General features: G+C 33.2%; 1 protein-coding gene across 1 annotated transcript in view; it reads left to right on the top strand.

The window, feature by feature from the left end:
* The first annotated feature begins 1,949 nt into the window (after nt 1-1,949).
* The window catches only part of Il1rapl1 (interleukin 1 receptor accessory protein like 1), a 1,152,451-nt gene continuing 1,141,986 nt past the window's right edge, over nt 1,950-12,414 (top strand). Inside the window, exon 1 of the mRNA XM_031364845.1 lies at nt 1,950-2,049. Coding sequence (XP_031220705.1) covers nt 1,968-2,049 — 82 coding nt within the window. The 5' untranslated portion in view covers nt 1,950-1,967. The remainder of the gene's footprint in view (nt 2,050-12,414) is intronic.

The raw sequence follows: 12,414 nt of genomic DNA, 5'->3' as shown, positions 1-12,414 counted from the left end.
AATAGAATTGCAAACTAGTTTTGTGTCTTATTGAAATGAAATGGGTAAGGAAATAGTATTTTGGACAAGAGTCAAGAAACATGATAGTTAAGCTGGAATGGCATGCAGCTTATAGTTGGATCCTGGAGTTTCTTGGGCAGCACTGATTAAACTCCCACTGAGAAAGGAACTGATTCTTGCTGCTAACCTGAAGGCTGAAGATACCAACTTTAAATATTTCTACAGTTCTAGTTAGTGCAGTGGCTGAGAAATAGGATTTGGATTCAAGGAATGCATGAGTCAACATTGCAATGCAATGTGGCATTTATTTAGATGTGCCTGATGAATTTGCTCTTCGGATGAGCTTCATTTATATCTTTGTGATAATTCTAGGTCCTTGCTTTTTAAAAAAGTTATCACCATTTAAATGTGTACTAAAGTTAAAATAGCTTATTCTGTATGCTATTTTTTATATAATTTTCTGACTTTGAGACTGTAATGATGATGATGCGTCAAGTGAATGGATTTTGACTTATAAGGTGGAATATATTTTAAAAGACTTTTATTAATGTGAATGAACTAATCATTTAAAAATATTCAGATATATCTGAGGCTGTGGGAGAGCAAAAACGTGTCTGTCAAACTGCAGTTCAGCTTTCTCCTGTGTAATAAACTCATAGTGATAGACATCTGGCTATGGGCAGTCATCAAATATCTTGCAAAGAAACTTGTGCTGTCATAGGCCTACAGTATATCTGAACTGTGTTCTGACTTGCTACTTTGCAAATTCAATCCCATAGTGCTCAACTCTTCTATTTTCATCTTATAATACAAAAGAAAACCAGAGTGGTGTTTGCCATGATTTTCTTAGGAAAATGAGTAGATGTTGTTCCAAGAGCACAAACTTGCCCCAGGAAATAAATTAATTCTAGGTGTCTGATATACACCAACGGGATTCTACTTAATAATACTTTGCTATAGAATTCAAATTTACTGACAGTATATTTTACAAACTTTGATCCATATCTTACATATCTTAAGTATATGCAATCTATCCGTTTTTTGTATAAAATATAAAAGATATTTTAGAGAAGAAAATGTATATATAGGTCATATAAAATGAAATATATTGCTTTTTAGATATCCAAATGGTATGTCAATATATTTCTTGGTATCCTGAAGAGACATTTATAGTAGATGATGACATATATTTTTGTAACTTTTTTTGACAGTCTTTTATCAATCAATATAGTCACATGCTTTCAACTTTTTCTGAAGCATGTTTTTCAGGTTTTTTAAAGAGTTGTTAAATTTCAGATCTTGAGAGACATATAAATGATAAAATTTCATTTTAAAGAAAAACACTTCAAAAACCAAATTATGTTGCAGCAATGCATATTTTAAAATGTTAATTTCAGTAATATATATTAAAATAAATTGTTCTCAAAATGAAGAGATTGCTTTCCTTTTCTAAACACAGGTTAGATCTCTACATTTAGAGAAATTCTAAACTTCAGTTGAACTTAACATTGGAAATCGTTCTGAGAAGCCTATGGAAACACTAAAGCATTACTGACTTTGATTTAACCTAAAATGGATATTTTACTGAAAATGTAGTATAGATTCTGTTTGTGATATTCTTTCCATATAAGCAATCCATAAGAAGTGTAACAAGAAGGAAGGCCTAAGTGAGAATTCTTCACTCCCACCTAGAAGGAGGAATAAAGTAATTCATTGCATTGAATACACACAATAAAATGTGCACAAGAGACAGGTTCATACGTGTACCCTTTTAGGAGGCTGAAGCTGGGGGAGTGTTGTGAGTGCAATGTCAACCTGTTCTATAGGAAATTCAAGGTCAGCCAAGGATATATGGCCTGGCTCTGTCTGTCTAGAAACAGATGTACACTAAATTCTTATAATGAATCTTGTAAATTATTGTTTTCATTTTATCTTTCCCTTAAGGAACAGCCTGTAAGAACTGGAAGATGAAAGCTCCGATTCCTCACTTGATTCTCTTATATGCTACTTTCACTCAGAGTCTGAAGGTTGTGACCAAAAGAGGTTCTGGTAAGAAGTGCCTCGTTTTTTTCATTTTATGCGGACTGTGACATGTACACATGTTATTTGTGAGAGTCTGAGAAGTGTGAGCAATCTATGCTATGTAGATATCCTAGGTATGTAGGAGAATAGTATTAATAGACAATTATAAAAGTGTAAGTGTGTGAAAATTAAAGTGGCTTACTCTGTTGCAATGAATTAGAAATGTGAATAAGTTCTACACCAAAAGTTTCATTCAGACTCCATTAAACAGTGTGATTTTTAATGCTCTCTTGTAGAGTATTGCCTTTAATGGAACATTATTGTGTATTATTTCAGCTTACTTCTTAATACTATATTTCCTTAACAACTATGTCTATAATGAATTCTTTTAAGGGCTGTTTTGCTGACTCACTTAGAAGGATTTACAGTAAAAATGGTGTCATTTAAGAAAAGGACATGGCAATTCCCCTAATACTTTTGCAAGGAAAAAGAGTAGAACAGAAACGCAAGGCAGAAGTGACTCAATTAGTCTTCAAACTCAGACAATTTACATGTCATTATGCGTGCTTAGTTTCTAGTTGTCTATTCAAAATTGGAGTTAGGGAATAATATAATGCTCAAGTGAATGCATATTGATGTCAATTTCTGTCTAGTGAGCTATTGATATGCTTTATCGTTGCCATTTTTTTCCACATCACATGGGATTATAGACATTTTGAAGGTATAGGTTTTAGGCATAAAGAAAGAATAGAGGAACTGAGTTTAGTTGCCCCAGGTACAGTGTGGTCCCTGGTGCAGTTTCCAGAGACAAATCAAAGATTGAGGTGAGGCTCAAAAGGTTACTGTGTTGTGACACTGTGATTTAGAATAGTATAGATAGGCTAGTGGAAACTGCCACCTGTAGAGGAAGTTGCCAATAGTTCTGCTTTCAAGAACCCTTTCTGCAGATAAAAGTTTGAAGAGGAACTGGGAAAGGATGTGTGTTCATTCAGTGCATGTTTGCTTTACTGAGCCTATTAGGTACCCTGCAACATTTTGGTGATGTTACTTTTAGATGTCATGGGAGTATGGTGTGATTGTAGGAATTGTAGAAAAATAATGTTTGTAGTTTTGCACTTTATTTTATCTTTTATTTTGTGAGTATTTTTAAATGCAAGCAAACTGTAAGGTAAGATTATGATTGTTGATTAAATCTTAAAAGCTTCATTTTTCTGGTTATTATATCTCATTACATACAACTGCTTTTTTAAGTTCTTTCTGCATATGTCAGATTATGATTTATTGAAATGCAAATGTGATCTTTTCTCATCATAAAATACTGGTGACAGGTCTATACTATATTAGTTCTTCTTTAGCAGCAAGAAGTTCTTTGTTTTTAATCAAAGTGGGACTTCCTATGTTTGAGAAACTAGGAGTAGATCAAGAAATGCTGTACAACTAGACAATTCATATCTCTTGCTTTTCAACTTAGAAAAAATTTACATTATTTCAAATGTAAACTTTATTTTAATAACATAAATCTAAGTTAAGAGACTATTATTTAGACAATGTCCCAAGTTGGACTGAGATTTTCATATTTTCACTCTTTAGTTTATGATTGAAGTTGTCACATACCTACTTCTTACCTCTCAAATTAAATATGTCTTTATATAATTCTATAAAACAACAAATAGGGTAAAGGAAACATTTATCTCGCTAATTCTTATCAACGATTTAAATTGAGATGGCTTCTTTACAATATTAAGACTCAGTTAATATGAATCTGTTCATGTTGGTATTCTGTAGTAAGTGTCAAACTTAAAAGTCAATATTTTTTCATATACTTTCCTCACTTTCAGTCATTTTCACTATGTTTGTTACCACAGTTTCTTGAGAGAAGCAGGTATATAACTTACTGAATAGAATCATTACTGATTTCCATAGATCAAGAACAGGAATTCCCTTGTCATGTTCATCTTAAAAGATGAAGGGCTTAATTTTCACACCTATCCCAACTGACAAAACCAGAAGCACTGAGGCCTGAGAATCTGAATCAATTTTTGAAGATTGATCTTGTGTATTAAGCATGACTCTTGTTGTTATTTATCATTTTGTTTTGATTTTATAAATCTTTTAAAAGTTTGATAAAGATGATTCAAAATTCAATGCGTTTCAAGTGTATGTTACTGGATATTATATTTAATTCACCATGGCCACAAGTAAATGTAGATAATTTAATCATCATACATGCATTATGTATATTTAAAATATACAAAACATGACTAAAATACACAGTGTAATGTTCAGTTTTATTGCATGTTAGTTGTGTGTAGTGTTTACTTCAGATTAACACATATGGCCATTCCATAAAAATTTAGAAGGAAGTATTTGTTTCTCACTAGCAAATCAAATTGGAAAGCATTAGGAACTCTTATACAAATGGAGATGCAGTATTTTTATCACCTCGACTTACAACCCCATTGTAATTATTTAAGGAGCAAATTAAATCTAATAAGGCACTTCTATTATTATAGCTTTCTGGATTGAAATATTCAAAATACAAATTCCTGTTTCATTTTAAGTAATCATTTCTGTTATGTGTATGCTATGATAAATGGGGATTGAACTTGGTCTTTACGTAATAGTCTAAGGTTGTAAATACATTGACAATCGAGAATATACATGTGTCAAAACAAATTTAGTAGGTAAATAACTGAGTGTCTGTCAATTGTTGAATATTTGTACAGAATCATATAAAGCACATGCTTGCTTTGAGATTCCTCATGTCTCAACCAAATTACACAGTGTAGCTTAACCTTCCTGTTTGTCTTACCTTACATTTTTCTATTCCATTCACTACTTCTCCTTCTCTCTTCTACTCTAAGTCCCACTTCTCTATTCCACTCTCATCTTCTCTCCTATTCTTTCCTGGGATCCTTTGCCCTCAATTTCACACCACATCTTCCATCTCTCTGCCTCCTTCTTTTATTTCAGTGTAGGTTGTCAGTCAAAAATACTGCTACTGTGCCTTTGTTGAACTAATTCAACCAGCTTTGGTTATGCTTGGCAAGTGGTCTGTCAGTGAAATATATTCCAATTCCCATGCATACTTAGTATTTTCTAACTATAAAAATACTATAATTTTTGTTTAGAAATGTAAAGCCCCCAAACATGTTCTTTGCTAATATATAAAACAAAATCAACAAATCAAACAGGGTTCATTGATTTAACTTTTTGTTTTATATTTCCATGAAGTTGTATTTTGTTATTAGTTTTCTTACTTCTTTGAGAATTTTATATGATGTTTTCTTATCTTATTCACCCTTTTCCAAACTTCTCCCAGATCCACCTCTCATTTCCTGCCCACTTAACTTTGTATCATTTTTATTTTCTTCTAACCTCTCTAGTCATGGAAATACATTAATAAGTGAATGATTAAGGGAATCAGGTAGAAAGTGACAAATGGAGTTCATAAGTGACAAGTGGTTTTTAGCATTCAATAAAAATGAAGTAGGACCAGCACGGTTTTACAAAGATAATAGTCAAATAAAACTGAAGTATTTAACAAAAAGTGCATATGAGTTTGACTCTAAACACTTAATCTTAGCACCAGCCTGGTCTGCATAGTGAATTCCAGGCAAATGGGGCTACACTGCAAACCTGCAGAGAGAGAGGGTGAGAGAGAGAGAGAGTAGGAGAGGACAGAGAGGACAGAGAGGAAAGACAGGCAGAAAGTGACAGAGACAGAGAGAAAAAGGCAGAAAGAAACAAAGAGAAAGAGAGAGAGAGAGAGAGAGAGAGAGAGAGAGAGAGAGAGAGAGAGAGAGAGAGAGAGAGAGAGAGAGAGAGAGAGAGAGAGAGAGAGAGAGAGTTAAAGACAAACAGAAAGAGACACAGAGAAAGACGCAGAGAGAGACACACACAAAGACAAACAGAAAGAGACACAGAGAAAGACACAGAGAGAGACACACACAAAGACACAAAGAGAGAGACACAAAGACACACACAGAGAGACAGACATAGACAGAGAGGCACAGACAGAGAGAGACATAGGCAAGGAGAGACACAGAAAGAGGGAGACACAGAAAGAAAGAGATACAGGGACAAACACACAGACAGAGAGACAGAGTCAGAGAGAGAGAGAGAGTCAGAGAGAGACAGATGGAGTCAAACAGAGATAGAGAGTCAGACAGAGAAAGAGACACACAGAGAGACACAGAAAGAGTGACACAGAAAGAGACACAGACAGAAAGACACAGACTCAGAGAGAGACAGAGTGCTTGCTTTTATTTGTTAAAAAGAGATTTTTATAATATATTATTTAAGACTAGTGGAGTATTAAAGGAAAAGGTAGCAACTCAGGATAAGCAACCCCTAGTGCATGTTAGGGGTTTATATGAAGACAAGGAACTTTTACAAACCTAAGTGTTTTTGAAGTTTTGGAATATAGTCTACAATCTGTTAGAAAGAAGGAGAAGTGCCTCTTTGGATATTTCTGTAACAGAGTTTTACTAGATTTAATACTTGCTTAAAGTGATGCTGGTGTTGTGCTAAGATTTTGGGTTTTCTAATATTGCTCAGAAGTTGCCATCTTGTAAAGAGAATCACTCTTGATGACAGACACAGAGAAGTTAAATGTAGAAAAATACTCATAGTTATTAGCACATATAGAGAGGAAGAAGTGACTATGTTACATAAATGAAAACATTCATATCAGTCTAGAGAAGATTAATGATACATAAAAATTCCCTAGAGCAGTAATCTTTTACACAGTAAGAGGGTTGCTGCAGGGATTTGATCTTCTCTTCATTCTAGGACCTGCCAAAGGACACCTGTTTGTGTGAAATGATTTAGAAAAATTCTTTTTGACAGCAAGCAGAGGACATGCCTCAAGAGGTTTATCAAAACTACAGAGTTTGGGCCCAGATAATTTCTAAAAGTGAACAGTAGATTAAATAACCAAAGACACAGTTTAGGTTGTAAGTCATGTGTTTATTTATGGATATTTATTTCTTTAGTTAATATATATCACACTACTAAAGAAGTGTAATTTTACTAGATAGAAAAGAAAAGGCCACTTGAGGCACTTCTAACTCATACCAATATGATTTATGTGTACCAGTTCCCTTGAGAATTTCTGTAAGTCAATGAACTCAATTCCACATGATTAAGAGACAACCTAGTCCCCTCAGCATCTGCCTTTTACTATGTTACCATGTGTTTATTCTCAGTTTGTCAAATATGTAAAAAAGTAAGAGGAAATTCTCTTTATTTTTCTTGGAGAGAGCTTGTAAAACCAAATTTCTAAGCCTTCCCATGTTTTTTAAAGCTAAAAATGTGGAATATCTATTTATTTGAAAAATTCTCTTACACATTTTTACTTTTAAAAATCAAGCATGAGATGAGACATAGCATAAGTGCCAATACATCTGAGATAATGCCTTTAGTTATACTAAGGCTAACAAATACCTGGTACCTAACTAGAAGTCCATTCAGTTTTATTGTAATAATCATATCTCATATACTTTTGAATTTTACTGCCAGCTTAGTTTTCTCTGTAAATGAGTTTTTATGTAATTGTTATAGATTAATGCCAATTGGGAGAGTTATGCCTGTTCGTGGCCAGTTTGCATGGATAAGATAAAATTCAACATGTGCAACACTTTCCAGTTGACTAACATTTCAGGCATGTACTCTTTCAAGTTAATAAACACAGTAGAATGGCACTACTTGGATATAGTAGAGAAAGAAATAGAATATATTGACCTATATATTTAATGCCAAGGTGAATGTTTAAGATTGTACCACTAATCAGGATACCCTTAGTGCTTCTTTAACAGAATAGCACAATTATGATGCTTAAGATTTTAGTAATAGTTATTGAAGCTATCTGTTCAAATCAGTTGAAATTAGAGAGAATATAGAAGCAATTCAATTTTTTCTTTTCCTTAGCCTTTGTTCTTTTGTGTTTGTACATTACTTTAAATGTTCCTCCACTGTCACAGCTCTTTTGACTTTCTTGCCTCATTCTCTCTGTTATAAGCACTATGGATTATTATGGGTATTCTGAGACAATCCAGAGTGATCCTTGTAGTAACTAATTAAGTCCTTAATGTAATCATATGCACCAAAGTCTCCTCCTTTAGGGCCTATAACATTGTAGCCACAGGCTTTAGGGATAAGGATGGAAGTATAATTCCATAGACATCATTTTGTTTATCCCAATGTATAATTTACTAATTCAAGCACATATTGAACAATATATTACTGAATTAGATTGGAGACTAGAGAAAGAGTAGCCATGTGGAAAGTAGAGAGAAATAGGAGAAATAGGAACAAATAGATTGTATAGTTTTGCTGAATGGGTCATAAGATTCCTGTGGAGAAAAGGGAGGCATGTAGAATAAGAAGGATTAGGAAAGGAATGTCAGAGGAAGAAGGAAGATAAGGAGACTATGAAGGAAGAAAACAGCAAGCAGACACTAATGATACTTAAAACTATGGCATATTTAAGTTATAACCTCACTCTACAAAATGCTTTTTAAAACAGATTTTTTCCTTGTATTAGCTTGAAAAAGAAATCCATCATTTTCTAGAAGGGGAAACGAAAAATAGACACTAAAATGACTTTCTGAATCAAAGTAACAGCCATGAGAATACAGAAGGTGGAAGACAGAAGACAGAAATTTTTGAACTCACAATCCATTGAGCTTGATGATCGGTTAGATGTAGGATGTTAGAAAGAAAGAGGTAAAGGAAATCATTCTGTAATGGGAGGATTGTGATTCTCAATCATACTAGAGGTCTCTGAAGCAGAGAAACTAGAAATGACCACTTATTTAAAGGGAACAATAAGAAGATAAAAAAAATACAATGGGATATAATGTGAAGGTATATCATGTTCCACAAGGAATTTTGGAATTTATCTTACAGGGAAAAGTTTTACCTTAGTGTTTAATTATTTTAAATCTACTCTGTAATAAATTTAGTGAATAGAATGAAGACCTATTTACTATCCTCTTTTCTTTATATGAATAAGATGAAGCTACTTTTTGTCTACATAATGAGGTTGCACACATCTGTATAAGGACAACAGGAAATCTATGTTTACACAGAAAGGAAGCCACATCAGAGGACAATATAGTTTTAGACACCTAATCCTCCCTGTTAACAAGGCTGATAGGATATATGAGTGACTCATTAGAACTCAATGAAAATCATAGTGAGATTCATTGAAAGCCTGAAAGGAATCAAAGGGAATAAGTAAATATGATTCTGAAGGAGAATTAATAATATCAGGTAGATTTTTGACATGGATTATGAATTAATTTGAGAGGATATATTGATGATGTTGCCAATAGCAAAGGAAGAAGAACTGTTTATTCAGACAAAGATAATGAATTAGTTTAGTTGCAGCAGTATGAGCAGCATACTGGGAACATTGAACTGTAAATTATTGACCCAAAGGTCCTGTGGTTGCTATGACAAATTATAACAAAGAGGGTTACTTAAAACAATAGAAATCAATTGTTTCACAGCTTGGTAAACGAGACTTCTGAAGTCAAAGGCCATAATTTTAACAGCATGAATACTCCATGGGAGAATCTTTCATTGAGTTTCCTAGATTCTGGAGGCTTGGTTTGTGGATTTCATTAAACCCTTACATGGCCTTTCTCTGATTTTCTCACATAAGTAGTTTTAGTATCTACTTTTGATAATCCATAATGATTATCTTAAAATACTTTATTACATTAGCAAATGGACTGCCAGATCAAGGGCATGTTCTCAGTTACAAGCTGCCATACATTTTATAAGAGAGAACTTTCCATGAGACTACAAAAGTCAAGGCAATAGGTGAAGATTTTGTTTATCCTCATATTGAGTGCAGTATGGTGGAATAAAACCATCTAGAAAATGCATGCAGCCAAGAGAAGACAAAAGGGAAATGAAAAAGATCAACTGACCTCAAAGAGGCTATAAGACAAAGTGCAGCCTGTCATAGAAAGTAATTGAAAAGAAAGATTGAAGGGGAGTAAGGAAAATTCCCAGAAACCAAGAGAGGAGAAATCTTCAAAATTACAAATCCATTTAAATTTTGGAGTTAACTGAGAGAGTAAAAATAAATCACTAAAAAAAATTTAGGGGAGGCTGGAGGTAGAGAGGAAAAGGAATCAGAAAGCAGTTGAGGAAGTGTATTCCCTATATTTATTTATTATTTTGAATACTTCATATAGGGATCCTTCCTTTACATTACTTCCCCCTCTCTAATCTCTTTTCAACTCCTCCTATGTCCTCACAAACTTCTCAAATTCATGAACATTTGTAAACATGTCTGTTACAAAAATTATTATATAAAAATGCCATTTAGTTTTAAATGTTTGTATGATTTAGAACATAGAATGATTATTTTCCTATTTAGGTAAAACAAATGTAAAAAACTGTCAATATTGATGTGAATTGTAAAACTGAAAAAAAATTATAGTCAAAATGTCTTTTATCCAAATTGAAGTATGTGTAATGTATAATAAATCTGAAACAGGATAATACTAATCTGAATTAAATCCCCTTAGTTCACACAACGGGAATCATATTAGAAAACTCTATATTTAGTCCTCATGTTGTCTATATAACATATTGACAAGTTATTTGTATAGAAAACAGATACTGGCATTCCAGTTTTCATCTATAATGTCCACTAAAAACACTTGTATTCACTTATTTTTCCATAAATGATTCAGGTTGATTTGTGAATATCAGAATATTTAGAGCATTGGAAACAAAGGCACTGAGCTTTCAATCCAGATCCTATTAAGTCTCATTTACTGGAACAAATCTGTGAATCTATCAAATTCTGTTTCTTATTCATAAAGCAGCAATTTCAATCCATAACTAAATCAAGACAAATGATGAGTCATTGTTTTGTTAACTTAACAAGCACTTTCAGCATGGGCTCAGTGCTACACAAACGCCTCTTGTGTTCTGCAACATATTCGATATGTTTACAAAATGATAAAAATATACGAACAAACAAACAACAACAACAAACATTGAGATAGATAGGGTTTGGAATAAACACCAGTACTTGAGTTCATTACTGGTGGCTTTTGACCTTCTGCTTTACAGCTTGTGTTACCACCAGGAACCAGAATGTATGAGCTTAAAACAAAAGGTTCAGTTCAAAGAAAACGTGGGTGGTGGTTTGCATTTAAAAAGCACATTGTTGCTTCACCAAATTCCTTTGTCTTTTTTTCAAGTTTTATTGCATTACGATGAGAAAAATTACATGATTTCAATTTCTCTGAATTTGTTAACAATTTAAAACATATTTTAAGTAAATAGAATTAAATCAAATTCTTGTTTCCCTTCAATACCTACAATATCTTCTTTTGTCATATTCTTTAAAATTTATAAAATATTATAAAAATAAAAATGAGAATTATAAAAGTTGTTTGATATAAAACAACAGTCAACTTAACAGTCTTATGTAGATGCTCATCTACAGCAATAGTGAAAATACATTTTTCTCAATATAAATTTTAAATAACTCCAAACATATTAGCTGTATACTTAAAAATAATACACCACTACTAGTATTTTCTTAAATGAACATGAATATATAAAGTCTTTTTGTTTGTTTTGTATTTAGTAGAGAATAAAATCTGGCTCTTAGTGTGGTACAAGCCCAAAATAAGAACAATTTTGAGACATTGGATTTCATTGTAATAAGGCTGTACTTCAATGACCCTCACATCACGAAAGGATTTTACTTCCATCATAGCTAAGCTGAGAGTTGACAGTTCTGCTGCACCAAGAAATGAATTGTAGCCACGAGTTTTGTAAACAAACTTCCTGCTATGGTCAAAGCTATTTGACTTGAGTGAGTGACTTCATTCTCAGCCCACAGAGAACAGGTTACATTCATTTAAGAAATGGTGTGTGTATTAAGATGGTCTATCCATAAAGTCATTCACCAACTGTTTCAATGAACAATGGTTCTGCTTGGAGGGTGGCAGAGACATTAGGTGAGGGTTAGAATCTGGTTCATTGGCTGTGATAATTTGGAAAAGCATTTATCTCAGAAAAAGAGTATCTTATAAAGTCCTCTTCTTCAAACTTGATACAAAAGTTACAAACAGGGGCTGGGGAGATGGCTCAGTGGGTAAGAGCACCGACTGTTCTTCCAAAGGTCATGAGTTCAAATCCCAGCAACCACATGGTGGTTCACAACCACCCGTAATGAGACGCCCTCTTCTGGTGCATATGAAGACAGCTACAGTGTACTTATTTATAATAATAAATAAATATTAAAAAAATTTACAAATTCAAGCCAAGCATTCAGTCTTACTCTTTGTTGTTCTCTTACAAGCCCCCTACCAATTTAATTGTCTACATTTCTTTTGGGTATATAAATAC

Source organism: Mastomys coucha, chromosome X, assembly GCF_008632895.1.
Source record: "Mastomys coucha isolate ucsf_1 chromosome X, UCSF_Mcou_1, whole genome shotgun sequence".
Taxonomy (NCBI): domain Eukaryota; kingdom Metazoa; phylum Chordata; class Mammalia; order Rodentia; family Muridae; genus Mastomys; species Mastomys coucha.
The sequence above is the reverse complement of the archived record's forward strand: the minus strand, read 5'-3'. Positions and strand labels throughout refer to the sequence as shown.